The sequence below is a fragment of the Rhinatrema bivittatum genome, chromosome 9 (assembly GCF_901001135.1).
Source record: "Rhinatrema bivittatum chromosome 9, aRhiBiv1.1, whole genome shotgun sequence".
Lineage (NCBI taxonomy): Eukaryota > Metazoa > Chordata > Amphibia > Gymnophiona > Rhinatrematidae > Rhinatrema > Rhinatrema bivittatum.
In genome coordinates this window covers 197,400,279-197,418,010 of record NC_042623.1, presented here as the reverse complement: position 1 = coordinate 197,418,010, position 17,732 = coordinate 197,400,279, and the positions used below count along the sequence as shown (strand labels likewise).

Sequence of the window (17,732 nt, the reverse complement as noted above, 5' to 3'; positions counted from 1 at the left end):
TATATACTTGAGTTAATTTTCAAAAGCTATTCTATGTACAGTGTTTGACAGTCTTTGCCTAAGCAGTAAGGCATTGTATGTAGTAGCACATTTGAAATAGGCTTTCTGAACGTTTGCACAGAAAAACGAGATAGAATAAGTGAATGGAATCACATGTGTAGAAGGCTGTGACACTTTTTATTTTAAAGCCTTTTAAAAGTGTGAAAACTTAATTTGTGAACACAATATTGCTTCCAATTGTCATATAAGATGTAACTTAGTGGTTTTGGTTGTTTGCTATAGAATTTTAGTTTGCAACCAGTAGAATGTTGAGGGTAGGATAGGAAATCCATGTATTTTCCTCAGTCTGGTATTATGAAATTCATCTGTGAAAGGTTTAAACATGTAGCCCCAGTTACTGAGTTTTACTGGGCTCCAAGAAATTGGCTATTGGTTGAGGACAGCGTCTCATACTTTTCAAACTACCATTTGTTGTTGTTGGGTTTTTTGGGTTTTTTTTAAAGCAGCTCACCTGTTCTTTTGACTACCACCTGCCCTCACCACAGCCATGTTATAACACCATAAAAAAATGAATGCACATTGCATTGGTAGATTTGCCCATAATAAAAGAATGAGTATTAGAGCATGTACAAGATTCTTTGATTAAGAATGTGTTACTCCATAGCCTTGTCTATTAAGTAGGTTGTTTTAATGGATCCCACACAGTATTTTTTTTCCCTGAATCTGTTTCCTACTTGCTAAAAAATGTCAAATAGTAAAAGTAAAAAAGAAAATGAATCTTGTGTTGAGTTTGGTAATTCCAGCACTAAATGTCTTACAATAAAGTGTGTAAACATATCTTACCAACCAGTTTTACATTTCCTTTTTCTTTTGCTCCACCAGTCCAGAACATATGGGTTTAGTTCCTTCTCCCAGGACAAGCAGGATGGTAGTCCTCACGTTGGGTGACGTCAGCAGATGGAGCCCTATCATGGAAAACTTTTCTGTCAAAGTTTCTAGAACATTTGATTGGCACACTGAGCATACCCAGCATGCTGTAATCCCTGTAGCCACAGGGGTCTCCCTTCAGTCTCTCTTTTATCCACGCTGCAGTTTGTCTCGCGGTTAGGAGCTCTGTGAGAATTTTATCACTACTTTTCCTCACGGAAAAACATGAATTTTTTTTCACAAAATAGCTCCCTCATAGGGGTCTCCCATCGCGACATCGTTTTCTCGTCGCTCAGTGAATAATTTCCACTGTCTTTGGTCAGTTCCTGCTACCTTGTCCTCGGTTCCTGCAAGCCACCGACCGTTTTCGCGGACCTCTTTTTCGCCATGGCGATGGGCTTTAGAAAATGCCAGGAGTGTCCATGTGCCATGTCGATTACTGACCCGCATGATGTTTGTGTGTTGTGCCTCGGCTCATCACACGATGTACGTCGATGCCCTAGCTGCGCTCAAATGACCCCGAAGGGCAGGCGTGCCCACCTGGACAAAATGGAGTCCCTTTTCAAAATAAAACTAACTCCATCAACGTCCACATTTTCCAAGATTATGGTGTGGTAGCGGCAGCCTTGTGAAAAGAAGGAATACTTGGGCACCTGTATTTGGACGACTGGCTGATTCGAGCCAAGTTTCAGGAAGAGAGCCACCTGGTGACACAAGATGCTCTCCTTATTGCAGGAGCTTGGTTGGGTGGTAAACCTGTCGAGCAATTTTTAACCATCCTAGTCTGAGTATCTGGGGGTCTGGTTCGACACGGGACAGGACAGAAACCTACCGGAAGTTCAGATCCAGAGATTGATGTCTCAAGTGCGTCAGTTGATGAACACCATACGCCCGATGGTGTGGTCCTATCTACAGGTACTCTGTTTGATGGCAACTACCCTGGAATTGGTGCTGTGGGCAAGAGTACATATGTGTCCTCTTCACCACTCTCTGCTAACTTGTTGGAACCCTCAGTCTCAGGATTATTCAGTTCAGCTCCACTTGCCAATGGAAATCTTCTCCCGCCTCTGGTGGTGGTTGCAGGTGGATCATCTGAGAGAGAGAGTTTGCTTGTCCTCTCCTGCCTAGTTTTTACTCACGATAGATGTGAATCTCCATGGTTGGGGGGCTCGCTGTCTGGAAACAGCCCTGGGGCGCTTGAATGCCGAAGAGTCCTGCTGGAACATCAATCGCCTGGAGGCCCGGGCAGTACGGCTGATATGCTTGCAGTTCAGCCTCAGGCTGTGGAATCAAGCAGTTCACAACTCCTTCCACATCCACCTGCTATAATTTTCAGGCTGCCTTATTTTTACCAACAGTACACCAGTTGTGCCTGGTGCACAAGTTGTACGCTGTTGATCCAAACAAATGAGTCAGCCTGTAGCTTGCTATTCACCCATATGTGAGGACTACCATCTTGCTTGTCCTGGGAGAATGCAGAGTTGCTTACCTGTAACAGGTGTTCTCCCAGGACAGCAGGATGTAGTCCTCACGAAATGCACCCGCCACCCCGCGGAGTTGGGTCCGAAACAGCTTTATTATTTTATTTTTCACTTGCACCTTTTGCTACAAATGAGACTGAAGGGGAGACCCCTGTGACCACAGGGATAATGGCATACTGGGCATGCTCAGTATTCCGTGATAGGACTCCTCATATGTGAGGACTACATTCTGCTGTCCTGGGAACACCTGTTACAGGTAAGCAACTCTATCTGCTTGGGTGGAGAGGAATCTGATACAACTATCTGCTTTACAAATTGTGGGACAGGAGAACATACAAGCAGATTTCTTAAGCACAAATACAATAGACCCTGGGGAGTAGGAGTTGAGCCATTGGGCTTACCAGCAGATAGTATGACAATTGGGAGAGCAATCAGATGGATAATGTCAACCCCTAAGAACATGAAGGTTAAAAGATTTTTCAGACAATAGATGCCTTAGTGCAGAGTTGGCCAAAAGAGAAGCCTAGGTATATTTTTCCATCATGGCCACTGATAGGCTGAACAATAAAGAACATTGAAAAAAAAGAGGGAGTACCAGTAGTTCTGATGGTGCTAGATTGGCTAAGAACACTTTTGTATGTGGATTTAATAGGCTGTTGGTTGATCAGCCAATAAAACCTACCAGGAGTCAAGGGCTTTCTTTATCTGGAGCCAATTGTAGTGGATGACCCTTGTCCATTCTCACTTACAGCTTGGATCTTGAAAAGTCAAAGTTAGTCAAAAAAACTTAATTAGAATAATGTTGACTTTTATAAAAGAAATCAACATTAATTGCTTATGTAAGAATTTGGCGTGCATTTGAAGTTCATTGTAAGCAAAATTCATTTTCTCCATGGTGTTCACAAACTGGAGATGGTCTTGCATTTTTACAAAAGGGAATAGATAGAAGTTTGATTTTAAAGTCATTAAAGATACAGGTGGTAGCAATAACAAGTTTTAAAGAAAGAATTGAGGGTTTGATTATAGCCTCACTTTAAGATGTTTCTCATTTTCTGAATGGGGTGAAACATCTAAGACCTCCAGTTAGGCCATTAGTTTCACAATAGTTTGAAGATAGCTTTATGTGCTTTAACTAATAGCACCTTTCAAGCATTTAAGTCAGGCAACAATGAAGGATTTAGTCAGTGTTGTTGGTATCAATCACTCAGCAAGACTAATTTCAAAAAACATTTCTAAGATTTTAATAAGTTCTTAAACCAGTCCTGACCTTTTTACCAAAGGTTGTTTCTAATTTTCATCTAAGTCAACGGATTGTTATGCCGGCACCATTTTTTTTTTTTTTTTTTAACAGGAATGACTGTACAAGAGATGAGGAAATTCTAAACTTTAGATATTAAAATGCAATTTTCTAAGATATTTAGAAGTAACTAGTGAGTTTTGTAAGTTAGAAACATTGTTTTTGGTGTTTGGTGGAACACGCAAAGGTGATGTTGCCTCTAAAGATACCTTTGCTAGAATTAAAGAAACAATCGGGCCGATACAGTACAGTGCTCCGACGGAGCGCACTGTTAACCTGCCATTGGACGCGCGTTTTCCCTTACCCCTTATTTACTAAGGGGCGGAAAACGCACGTCCAACCCGCCGAACCTAATAGCGCCCTCAACATGCAAATACATATTGATGGCCCTATTAGGTATTCCCACGCGATACAGAAAGTCAAATGTGCAGCCAAGCTGCACATTTTACTTTCAGAAATTAGCACCTACCCAAAGTTAGGTGCTAATTTCTTCGGGCACCGGGAAAGTGCACAGAAAAGCAGTAAAAACTGCTTTTCTGTGCACCCTCCGACTTAATATCATGGCGATATTAAGTCAGAGGTCCCGAAGGATTAAAAAAAGTAAAAGTAAAAAAAAAAAACAAAACAAATTTTGAAGTCGGCTGTTGGGTCAAAAACCGGACACTCAATTTTGCCGGCGTCCGGTTTCCGAGCCCATGGCTGTCAGCGGGCTCGAGAACCGACGCCGGCAAAGTTGAGCGTCGGCTGTCAAACCCGCTGACAGCCGCTGCTCCGGGCCAAAAGGAGGCGCTAGGGATGCGCTAGTGTCCCTAGCGCCCCCTTTTGCCCGTTTCTACCGCTGGGCCTCATTTAAATACTGAATCGCGCACACAGGCAAGTGGACTTTACTGAATCGGCCCGAATGTTTGGCCTAATTGTTGCAAAATCAAGGGGCTTCTGAATTTATTGAGGCTTCTTCAGCAAAAGCATAGTCTGCTTCATGAGTTTAACTGGGTGTAGTAAGGTCTGTTGACATTTTACTCCTGGGGGAATTCTGCTCCAAAAAATTTAAAATTCTGCACAGAAAAAATTAAAATTCTGCAAACTTTTTGTATTGGTCAAAATAACACAATTTACACCACAGTCTTTAAGTAATTACATTTTAAATTAATACAGAAAAAAGTTATTACTTAGATACAGAATTTTAAATATTTTGAACAGAATTTTCCTAGGAATTCACTGTAAGTGTCCCACTCTCTCTCCCTACTCCCCTGGCCACTTTGCCCTTTCAGGCCCCAACTCCTCCACCTGCCAATATCTCTCCCCTCCATCTCTATGTTCAACCCCTTCCACTATCTCCACTCCCAGAGTTTGTCCCTGTTCTCAGTTCTGCCCCGCACACAGGCTCCCTCTGTCCCTCCCTCCCTCTCTCTCACACACATGATCCCTTTCTCTAGTGCACATACACACACCCTCATACAGGCTCCCTCTTGCATGCACACTCTCACAGGCTCCCTTTCTCACGCATACACCCTCACACAGACTACCTATGTGTCTCTCTCTCTCATGCACTCCTTCACACAGGCTCTCTCTCACACATACACAATCCCTTCACACAGGCTAGAACTCTCGCATAACAATGATCCCATTTTCATAACACCAGCTCCTAATCTCTCGCACACATACACAGTACTTCACAATCTCCTTATATAGGTTCCCTCTCTCTGGCACCTACACTCAAACACCCCCCTGCTCTCTCTCACTACTCCTGCTCGCGCTCTCTCACCCCCTCACTCATCTCTCATCCTCCCCTCCCCCTCCTCTCACCCTAACCCTCCTCTCTCTCCTACCCCCTCCCTTCCCACCCTCACACCCCCACCTCTCTACATACATTCATGCTCACCGGGGCCTTCACTTTTGCCGCGCATGGAGTGCGTCCCAAGGCACATGGGGGCCTTCATGTTCACCGCGAATGGCGTGCGTGCTTCGTTTGCGGCGCGCCAGGGGCCTTCATCTTTGCTGCGAATGGAGCGCACTATTCGCGGCATGCCGGGGTCTCCTCTGCCATTTTCTGCACAGAATTTGGCAATTCTGTGCAGGGGGAGGGGAATTCTGTGCTCCACAGTAGTGTAGAATTCCCCCAGGAATAACATTTGTAAAGTAGCCATGTGGACGACCTTAAGTCCATTCACAAGATGACATAGACTGGATGTGCTTACAAGGTAGGATGCAGTTTTTGGGGTAACTATCTTTAAAATCAGGATTAGCAACCACCCACCCTGTATAAATGGGCTTTGGTACTTCCAAAATGTTCCAAACTAGTGGAGCAGAAGGAAAAGGAAGGAGAAATTGACTCTGCTGATTTCCTTTCATTTACTTATGCTGTACCAGTCAGGAAGCCCACCCTGGAAGAGTTTTGTCATTAAAGTCATAGTTTTAATTTATAAAGTTGAAATGTTTCAGAAAAATTTGAGTCTTTGGTCATACTAGTTAAACAGACATTTTCAAAGTGAGAGCAGTTTACTTTAAACAACAATTAGTATTTCCTAGCGTGTAACCAGATAGACTTAGGACCAGTGGGTTATGTGCTTTTCTGCTAGCAGATGGGAGATGGAGTCAAATTTCAAAGCTGACGTCACCTTAGATATACCCCTGCAGTGACCTCAGTTCCTCAGTATCTCTGTCTCCTAGTAGATGCAGACACTATCCCCACACTAGCACAGTGTTAGCAGGATTGCAGCACAAGAAATTACCTTAAATTTAAGAAGATCAAGCCCCGCTCCTGGGTGATACCTAAGGGTCCCTCCCCTCAGTTGAGAATCCTGAGGTGATTTCTGAGATCCCTCAGGTGTGCCTTGGTCCGGTAGCCGGTTCATGGCATGGACTTAGCCGCTAAAGCGGCTGAAAGGTGGTGGGTGCATAGCCAAGCACGGCGGCAAAGGTTAAGCCCTCGTCCCCCGCAAGCACCGAGACCAGGTAAGCAGAAAACTTTAATCACGGGAAGAAGGGCACCGGCGAGTCTCCGTGCTCGGAGCTCTATGCTGACCCAGTTATCGATCTGGCAAGATAAAAAGGGGGGCCCTGAACAGCCTTGGATGGACTAGACCCCATTTTCGGCTCTGTGGCCCAGCCATGTGGTGACCCCTGGCGGTGCCATCTTGCACACGGGGTGCTGCGGAGTCATCTTCCCCTCTTCAGCCGTCGGTATGTGCAGGATAGGCCGCATCGCTTGGGCGCCTAACTTAACCATGAGCACAGCTGCGTGCATAGCTGTGCACACAACTTCGCGCCTTGCCGCACGCATAAACACGTGCATATCAAGACACATTACTTGTGTGCACCACATTCCCTGTGTGCGCCGGCCACCTAAAGGCAGAAGCAATAGCACCAGCGGCAAAGAAGCTCAGAGGGCACTTCCTTTGCACAGCCTGCCACATTAGAGCCGCACAGCCTGACCTGGAGTCCTGCCTGTGTCAACACTGTGAGGAAGCCCAGGGAGGACTAGATTCCCAAAAATTATCCAAACCTGGTCCTTCCCAGCTGGAGGATGGGTCGGAAACTACCTTTTCAGACAGCTCCCCGGAACCTTGCAATTCCAAGATGGCGTCCTCCCCACGAGAGGGCATTTCAACAACCCCTACTCAGACTCTCCCTGGGATTAATATGGATCCAGGAGCCTTCTCGTGTTTGGAATTTTTCCAGGGACTACAAGCCTTTGTTCAGGCACAGTCTGTTCCAGCCGCGACCAGAGTGGAACCCCAGCCAGGACCTCCTGACCCAGTCCTGTTCGGGTGCCTTGAGACATGTCTTGCCTCACCAAGAATTTCCCGGACTGGGACCCAGACATCACAGATGACAATGGAGGCTCACTGGAGGAAGGGGAAATCCCTCCAGGCCTGAAACCATACAGAACCATGCTTTACTACTTCCACAGGGACGAGTTGCCAGCCCTGGTCTCCCAGACCCTGAGGACTGGTGATTCCAAATATGGACCCGACAGCAGAACTAAAGAAGAACCCCATCTTGGCATCCCTTCGTAAGGCCTCTTGCTATTTCCCAATGCTGGAAGTCATCCAGGAACTGATTGAATTTTAAAGGAGGTTGAGCCTTGGAAACCTTGTGTCCTCTGGAACCAGTGACCAAGGAACGCCTGCGTTTCCCGAAAGTGGACGCCATGGTCCGCGCCATCTCAAAGCGAACATCCATTCCTGTCGAGGAAGGGATGGCATTGAAGGATGCTCAAGATAAGCAAATAGAATCCATCCTTAAGCAAGCCTTCGACGCGACAGCAATGACATTGCAGGTCGCCTCTTGCTGTGCGCTGGTGACTCGCTCCTACTTACTCCTCTCGAGATAAGCAGATAGTTCTGGAGCAGATGCAGGAGAAGCAATTGACCCTGCCGCAGCCTTCCTGGTGGAGGCAAGCTCAGACCTGGTGCATACCTCAGCCAGAGGAGTAGCCTCTGTAGTGGCGGCAAGAAGGCAGTTATGGTTGCGGAACTGGTTTGCAGATGCGACCTCTAAGGCGAACTTCACAAGAATGCCCTTTAAGGGATCTCTCCTATTTGGAAGCGAATTAGATAAGCTAGCCAGCAAGTGGGGCGAATCTCCAGTGCCTCTGCTACCGGAAGATAGAGGAAAAAAATACTAGCACCCCTCTCCCAAGAGACCTAGGGGCAGAGGATCCCAATGTTTCCGACACTATAGAAATTTGTTGTCCCAAGCACCTCGACCATCCGGGAGGTCTCAGTACTTTTGGAACCGACAAAACAAGCGAGGAACAGGTCTGGGGTTGGGATTGACCCGAGCTTCCCAATGAGGATGGGCCAATTCATCCACAGGAAGAGGAAATAGGGGGTTGACTCCCTCTTCTACCAACAATGGGTCGAGATCACGACAGAGAAATGGGTACTCTGGAATTTCGCAGCCTACCTCGAGACAAATTTATATCACCCTGCCATTTCCATCTCAAGAGACTGGCAGTGTAATCCACACTGAGAAGACTACTCAGTCTGAAGGCTGTAACTCCGATGCCTACACCCCAGCAAAATATGGAGCGATATTCCATCTATTTTAATGTGCCCAAGAAAGAGGGTTCATTCCGACCCATCCTGGACCTCAAGAACATCAACCATCATCTGCGGATCCTACACTTCAGCATGGAAACTATCCACTCAGTAATAATGGCAGTACAACCGGGAGAGTTCCAGACATCCTTGGATCTCTGAGACGTACCTTCACATCCCAGCCCATCAAGACCACCAACGTTTTCTACGTTTTGCGCTACTGGGCCGCCATTACCAGTTCTGGGCACTACCCTTCGGTCTGGCAACTGCTCCCAGAACATTCTCAAACTTATGGTGGTCGTGGCGGCAACACTGAGGAAGGAAGGGATCTTGGTACACCCTTTCTTGGACGACTGGCTGATTAGGGCGAAGTCTTCAGAAGAGAGCCTTCAGGTGACCAGCAGAGTCAAGAACCTCCTGCAGGAACTTGGTTGGGTCGTGAACATGGTCAAGAGCAGTCTGCAGCCCCCTCAGTCCTTAGAGTACCTGGGGGCCCGTTTCGACACCAAACAGAACAAGGTCTTCCTCCCTCCCCAAGGAGGAGGAAACTGATGGAACTGGTACACCAGTTGATGACCACTACGCGCCCCAAAGTATGGGACTAACTTCAGGTCTGTCTCATGGCATCAACTCTGGAGTTTATACCGTGGGCAAGGGCTCACATGTGGCCACTCCAGCGCTCCTTACGGTCACGCTGGAACCCACTGTCGATTCGCCTCCACCTACCTATGTATGTTCTCAGCTTCAGTGGTGGCTACAGGAAAGCCACCTAAGCAGAGGTGTAAGCCTATCCCCACCGAATTGGATCATGCTCACCACAGATGCGAGCCTCCAAAGGTAGGAAGCTCACTGTTAGGAGCTGACTGCCCAGGGACAATGGGCCAAGGAAGATCATGAGAGGTCTTGAACGAGTAGATGTGACTCGGTTATTTACACTTTCGAATAATAGAAGGACTAGGGGGCATTCCATGAAGTTAGCAAGTAACACATTTAAGACTAATCGGAGAAAATTCTTTTTCACTCAACGCACAATAAAGCTCTGGAATTTGTTGCCAGAGAAGGTAGTTAGTGCAGTTAGTGTAGCTGGGTTCAAAAAAGGTTTGGATAAGTTCTTGGAGGAGAAGTCCATTAATGGCTATTAATCAATTATACTTAGGGAATAGCCACTGCTATTAATTGCATCAGTAGCATGGGTTCTTCTTAGTGTTTGGGTAATTGCCAGGTTCTTGTGGCCTGGTTTTTGGCCTCTGTTGGAAACAGGATGCTGGGCTTGATGGACCCTTGGTCTGTCCCAGCATGGCAATTTCTTATGTTCTTAAGAGGCGGAATGGAACATAAACCGCCTGGAAGCTCGAGCAGTCAAACTAGTGTGCCTGCAGTTTAGCCACAGGCTCCAGGGGCAAGCGGTTCAGTGATGTTGGACAATGCAACAATGGTTGCCTACATCAACAGCCAGGGAGGAACCAGGAGCCAGCAGGTGTCTCTAGAAATAGACCCCCTCATGGCATGGGCAGAGGTAAGTCTACAAGGGATCTCGGCCTCTCACATCACTGGGAAGGACAGAGTCTCAGTGGACTTCCTCAGAAGAGAAAGCCTGGACCCGGGGGAGTGGGCACTGTTGACCAGAGGCTGCCAACTGATAGTAGATCGCTGGGGCCCTATCCTTCACGAAGATCCGTCTCAATTCTCTCTTATGGTCTGGCCCTTGAGAGGACTTGCCTGAAGAAGCTCGGTTACTCGAAGGCCGTGATAGTCACCCTGCTCCATGCGCAGACATTCTCAACGTCTCTAGCATACATACGGATCTGGAGGATATTCGAAGCCTGGTGCAAGGACCGTGGTATGCCCCCTTGGACTGCCAAGATTCCCATGATTCTGGAATTTCTACAGGACGGTATGAAGAAAGGGTTGTCACTCAACTCCCTCAGGGTTCAGGTAGCAGCCATCTCCTGTTTAAGAGCCGAAGTGAACGGAATCTGTCTGTCAGCTTATCAGGATGGCCCGTTTCCTAAAAGGGGTTAAGCAACTTCGACCACCCCTAAAGTGGCCGGTCCCCCTATGGATTCTCAATCTGGTATTGGATTTTCTAGCAGGGTCTTCCTTCAGGCCAATGCATAGTGGGCCGGATTTTAAAAGGGTTACACGCATAATCATTCAAGAAGGTATTCTGCTGGCAATATGCTCAGCCTGTTACATCTCAGAGCTACAGGCACTTTCCTGTCGGGACCCATTCCTTAGGTTTACTCCAGGAACAATACAACTTCGCATCGTCCCTTCCTTCCTACCGAAAGTGGTCTCTGGGTTTCACTTGAACCAATCCAACTCCCTGCCATCTCCGGAGGGAGATAAGGACTCAGAAGACACCTGCCTCCTTCGCCATCTAAATGTCGGCAAACTCCTGATACGGTATTTGGAACAATCGGTACCAGTGCGCAAAACTGATCACTTGTTCGTTCTTCACAGCAGGAAGAAACAAGGCGAAGCGGCCTTGCAAGCGACCATAGCTCGCTGGATCAAGGAAGTAATTAAGGCAGCTTACATAGAGGCAGGGAAACCTTTGCCCTTGCAGGTTAAGGCTCATTCTACTAGGGCCCAGGCAGTATCCTTGGCAGAAGCCAAGCTGCTGTCGCCCACCGAGATCTGTCGAGCGGCGATGTGGTCTACCCTATACATTTTCTCCAGGTTCTACCACCTGGATGTCCAGGCTCAAGAAGATGCGGCATTCGCAAGGGCAGTATTCAGTGAGCCTTGGGCAGCCTCCCACCCCATCTGGGAGTAGCTTTTGTACATCCCACTGGTCCTGAGTCCATCTGGCTACACACTAGGAAATGGAGAAATTACTTACCTGATAATTTCGTTTTCCTTAGTGTAGAGAGATGGACTCAGCATCCCGCCCACGGCTGCCCCCAGAGAAGCACCCCAGAGGTGCCTGGGAAGCGAACCTCGAGACTTATACAAATACAGGTAAGCCGTTGCCTACCCTTAGTTCAGGACAACAGCAGTTCGGCTGGTGTCAGTGTTATGTTGGTTGAGTGCACTGGCAGTCTACAGTTTTTTAATCAATTTAACAAAGTTTAATCAGTGTTAATCAAGTTGTTTTAAGCAGTCAATATATAAGCTTTTCGAGGAGAATACTGAGGAACTGAGGTCACTGCAGGGGTTTATCTAGGGTGACATCAGCTTTGAAATCTGACTCTATCTCCCATCTGCTAGCAGAAGAGCACATAACCCACTTGTCCTGAGTCCATCTGTCTACACTAAGGAAAACGAAATTCAGGTAAGTAATTTCTCCATTGAATAGAATTTGAAAAACAATTCAGACATTTTAATTATTTTAGATTAATGTATTGAAAGTTTCTAAGGATTTTTATAGTTTTTGTTAACTTTGACAGAAATACACTGGCTGTACTATGACATACATAGTGATGTCATTAAAAAACAAATAAATCTCTGTCTCAGCTTCTGGGGGCAGTGTCCTATTGTGAACTGGTTAATAAAAAAAACAAGAGTTGGGCTAAACGGCAAATTTTCCCAATAGAGAATGGTGAATAGTGGAGAGCCCCAGGGATCTGAAATGGGACCCATGCTTTTTTAATATATTTATAAACAACCTGGAAATGGGGACAACTGAGGTGATCAAATTTGCTGATGACACCAAATTATTCAGTTGCTAAGTCACAAGAAGACTGAGGAATTGCAAGAAGAACTTGCAAACCTGGAAGACTGGGCAAGCAAATGGAAAATGAAATTTAATGTGGAAAATTGAAAAGTGATGCCCTTAGGGAAGAGTAACCCAAATTAAAGCCATACAAAGCAAGGTTCCACATTAGTAAAATGATCTAGGCATCATTGTTGATACGTTGAAATCTTCTGCTCGGTGTGCATCATTAGCCAAGAAAGTAAATAGAATGCTAGGGATTGTAAGGAAAGGAATGAAGAATAGAATAGAGAATATCATAATGCCTCTGTATCGCTCCATGATGCGTCCTCATCTTGAGTATTGTGTGCAGTTCTGGTCGCCACATCTCATAAAAGATATAGCAGAGTTAGAAAAGGTACAGGGAAAGGCAACCAAAATGATAAAGGGGATGGAACGATTCCCCTGTGAGGAAAGGCTAAAGAGGTTAGAACTCTTCAGCTTGGAAAAGAGATGGTAGAGGTATATAAAATGAGTGGAGTGGAACGAGACTCTTTCAAAGAGTACAAAAAATAGGGGTCACAGAATGAAGTTACTAGGTGATGTATTTAATTAAAAATCAGAGAAAGCATGTTTTTACTTAACGCATAATTAAGCTCTGGGTGTCATGAAAGCTATTAATGTAGCTGCATTTAAAAAAAAAAAAAAAAGGTTTGGACAAGTTTTGGGAAAAAAATTCCATAAACAATTATTAAGGTGGACTTGGGGAAATTCACACCTTATCCCTGGAATAAGCAGCTTGGAATCTATCTACCCCTTGGGATCCTGCCAGGTATTTGTGACCTGGATTGGTCACTGTTGGAAACAGGATACTGGGCTTGATGGACCTTTGGTCTGATGTTCTAAGAGACTAAACCCATATATTCCTGTCAAATAGTAAAAGTAAAAAGAAAACTGGAATCTCATGTTAATGAGTTCGGTAAATCCAGAACTAAATGTCTCTCAGTGAAGTGTGTAAATACTTTTTGCCAACCAGTTTTTCATTTACTGATTGTGCAGTGGAACTGTTTTAAGGCAGTGTCTCAGTAAGAAATAATTATAACATTTTATGAAAAATTTAAATTTTGCTTCTGTGCCTTGTGGCAACAATATCTGCATATAAGATAAAGATTTGCCTTTGCACCCTTACAGTATATGAATGCTGTTAATTTTTTGCAAAGTCGTTTGTACCTTTTTCTTACATGCAGCTATAGTTAAGGGTATAATCTGTTAGTACTGTAGAATGTTTCATCATTTATCTGAAAATTTGTAATTTAATCTTCATTTTATGCTTGAAATTTAATGCATAGTTAACTTTTTTTTTATTTTTAATTTAAACTTTTTAGTCACATTGCTTCCATGCTATCAAGTCAAGACCTCAAGATAGTAGTTGGAGCTCTTCAAATGGCAGAAATTTTAATGCAGAAGTTACCTGACATTTTTAGTGTTTACTTCAGAAGAGAAGGTAATTATTCTTTTTGTACTTTTTTAATGTTGGCATTTATCAGAGTGGTAGTAGTTAGCATAGGCAAACTGTCATTAAAAAAAAACAAACTGATAGTGTGCAAATGTAAGTGGACATTTTTCCTTTTAGAGAGGAAGGTGTTAAGCAAATCACAAACACATGCTGTTGGCATGAATGTAAATGATAGCTTTGGAAGGAAGTAAAATAACTATAATGCCCATTTGTGTGCCCTCCAAGATGAAAATTTTTATTAAATGTGCTATTTATAACCTAATTTATAGGTTATAAATTTTAGTGTCCTTTTCATCCTGCTATGCCAGTCCAGTTATGTGGGCTATCTTTCCGTTAGATGAAGTCAGATGTACCTTTTTCAATGACATTATCCCTTGTAGTTACCATGGGGCAGCTCCAGCAAAGGCCAGTATTTTCTGTCTCCAGCAGATGGCAGGACATACTTGTCTGGTACAGAAGGATCTTGACTCCCAATCTTTAGCTGTTGCCTGGTCTGGTGAAGAATTTTGGGCAGTTCTGTGTTTGTCAGCCTTTTCTATTTTATTGACAGTGAATTGCAGGCTGGGCTACTGGTGCTATCTAGTTAAGCAAGCCCTGTTGTACTTCAGAGGGGTTTTGGTAGTGCTTAGAGAGTGGAAGCTTGTTTTTGGCTTAGGGAGGGGATTCTTTTTGATATTGTCTTCAACCTTTCTCCCTCTGGCTTTATTAAAGCTTAAAAAGCAAAAAAGAAATTGGAGAAAAGTGAGGAGGTCAGCTGCCAGTGGATCGGAATGAAAGACGTATGACTCGGGGAGGAAATATTGTGGTGTAGGAGCGAGCCCACCAGCCATTGATTTTATCTTCGGGCATACAATATTTCTGTGCAGCTTTTGACCACTTTGTAATGGAGCCTGGTCTGTGTTGCTGTTTTGTGAGCTGGCACTTCTGCTGCAGTTCAGGCTCCTACTGTCCTATTTGCATTGATAGCAGTGATTCTTTGAAGGAGCATGAGTCTAGCAGCACAAATTCTGCAGCACTTGTGATCAGGCCCTCTGATCTAGGTACAGTAGCATTGGAGTCCAGCACTGGAATCAGTTTTTATTTTCTCCTGAGGGGCAACCTTTTTGGTAAGAATAACTGCCATTTTATTAGTATGCTACAGGTCCTCTCAAGTCGAGACCTTGTATCCTCAGGATGGGGGGGGGGGGGGCATGCTGTTCTCCTGTGTAATAGGAAACCTTTGCTGAAGTTATGCTAGGCCCCTGTACTTTCTAGGGGATTTCTCCACCGAATTTCTGGTTTTCCTTGGCATTTTACAACAGGCCTATGTTTACAGAGGCCTTGTAAAAGGTAGGCCCACAACCACCAAGGATTAGGACTCTGCCCTAGTCATTTCAGCTGCTAGATGTAGGGTGGCAATAAAAGCCTAACTATCCACAATGGTGTTTTGAGTAGGGGAGAGTACTTTCCTTAGAGGAGGGACAGTTGACACCATATAGTGAGAATGTCTTCTGCCTATTTGTTAAAAAATGAATAAGTAAATAAAATTCTCTCATATCTCAGGTGGCCATGTCCTTTAGGATGTCATTTTTTTCAGGCTGTGGAGATTCAGGCTATGGGGTCCATATTCTGCAAGGAATCCATAGGTCATCTAAAGCCTTACAGAATTACAAGGTATGTTCCTAATGGAGAAGGAATCCTCTGAGAATAGTTCAAAGGTGTTGTCTACACCAAGATGTACTCTTTTGCACCAGCTACCACTCAATGCCAGTTTCAGACACTGCATGGGAAGCCCTTGTTTTGGTGGATGCCTGCAAAACTATTTTGGTAGTAGGAGGCACAGCCCTCCAAAATCACCAGGATAGAATAAGGTTCTGTTAAAACCTTCCTTTTCATCCATGTCTTTACCGGTGTGCAGATCACTATCTGTGATGTCTATGTAGCTTGGATGCTTGCACTGGATACAGCAGATTCCTGAAGGGCAGGAGGTGGCTTGGCTGGAGTCTGGGGCTGCTTTCCTGGCGGATACCTTGTATGACGTTACTGGAATGTCGTCTTGTTCTGTAGCCTTGTCAATTGCAGGGTGAAGGCTCTTGTGGTTATAGCATTGGGCGGCAGATGCTTCCTCCAAAGCCTGTCTAAGCAAGCTTGCTTTCAAGTGGGAAACTGTTTCTTTGATGAAGACTTAAATAAGCTTGTAAAGGACCTATGGGAAGAAAAACCTCAGGGAATTGATACTTTCCAATCCTTCAGTTTCAGAAGAAGAAATCAGTCTTTTCAAACAGCCAAAAGGCCAAGAGGTGAGTCATCTGGTTCTGCTGTGTCTAGCTGTTACACCCAATGAGGATTGGTAGTTCCCCCTCCTTGTAGGCATTTGTCTTCAACAGTTTTATCAAGAGTGGTTCACATAACTAGGGTGCAACTATGATGCTCTTTCTACTTCAGTTTCAGAAACCAATATGGGGTCTCTACATTTCGTCTGCTGGGAGGATAACAGTTCTTACAACTCTTGAGTAGCTCTTGTATTTGGAAGCAATATTTCCAATTCCATTTAACGCTCAGGGGCATGGTTTGTACTCTATTTTGTGGTTCTAAAGAAGGATGGTTCCTGCAGAACCATCTTTGATTTGAAAGAAGTTGAACAGCAGTGTTTGAATTTTCAATTTCAGTATGGAAACCCTCTGGTCAATATTAGTGGCTATGTGAGACTTTCCATATTCCTATCTGGGAAAATCATCATAGGTTCCTCCATTTATGCATTTTGAAATAGCACTTTTAGTTCAGGGTTACTCCCATTTTGTTCTCACTACAGCTCCAAGAACCTTGCCAAGGTAATGTCAGAGATGGCAGCTTTCTTACAAAAGGAATGGATTATAGTTTACCCTATATCTGTGATTCCTTAACAGGACAGAGTCCCACCAGGAAGTCCTTTATTATCAACAGAGTTGTGTAATTTTAGAAGACCTAGACTGAGTAATCAACTTTTTGTCAAGAGCAAGTTGTTTTTGTCCCAGTCTCTGGAATACCTGGGATCTCTCTTTGGTTTCAAAGCAGGCTAAACCTGTCTGACTCAGGAAGCAAGGTTCTAGTGAGTCAGGTAGAGAGATTTCTTGCTCTGAGGGCTCCCAGAGCATAAAATTATCTAAAGCTCCTGGGCTTCATGGCAGCATCCTTAGTTTAGGCTCAGTGGGTCAGGGCCTACATGTGTCCTCTAACGTTTTTCCATTTTTCACTGGTCCCTTCAATCTTAGGACTACAAGATTTGACTTCCTCTCCCAGGGTCAGGAAAGTATACTCTCTTTGGAGTTGATGCCACTAAACTTGCTGAGGAGACTGAGTCTAGAGACTCCTCAGTATGTGCTTCTCAGGAAAAAATGCAAGATTGTTGGGATGAGGAGCCTACTACCAGGACCGGGTTGCTCAAGGATGCTCTGGTTACAAGGGAGAGGGCTCGTAATCCATCAACAGGCCGGTGAAGAAAATGGCAATCCTGGTTCTCTCTGACAATGCCACAAAAGTGGCTTAGTAAATAGACACCAGGAGTCATGGGGTCTCCAAGGAAACAAACATTCTTTGTTTTTTCAATGGGAGAGCAGAATCTTCTGTAATTTCCATGATTCATATTGTAGCACTGGGAAACATCCAGTCTGTCTCTCTTCAGAGATGTGTTGGTTCACAGAGAGTGGGAATTTAGCCAGGAGACATTTTGGAAGATATGAATCGATGGGAACCGCCACACATGGTCTTAATGTCAACTCGCAAGAATGCCAAGGCCATCTGTTGTTCAGTTGTTATCACTGGAAGAACGACACCAAAGGGATAGATATCCTGATCCGGCTATGGTCAGAGG

The 17,732-nt window shown here is 44.9% G+C and overlaps 1 protein-coding gene across 20 annotated transcripts in view; it reads left to right on the top strand.

Moving 5' to 3' along the window:
* The window catches only part of TRIP12 (thyroid hormone receptor interactor 12), a 495,519-nt gene that overhangs the window by 309,304 nt on the left and 168,483 nt on the right, over nucleotides 1-17,732 (top strand). For all 20 annotated transcript variants that reach the window (XM_029615415.1, XM_029615414.1, XM_029615411.1 and 17 more), the window contains one exon: nucleotides 13,773-13,891. In XM_029615415.1, the coding sequence (XP_029471275.1) occupies nucleotides 13,773-13,891 (119 nt within the window). The remainder of the gene's footprint in view (nucleotides 1-13,772; nucleotides 13,892-17,732) is intronic.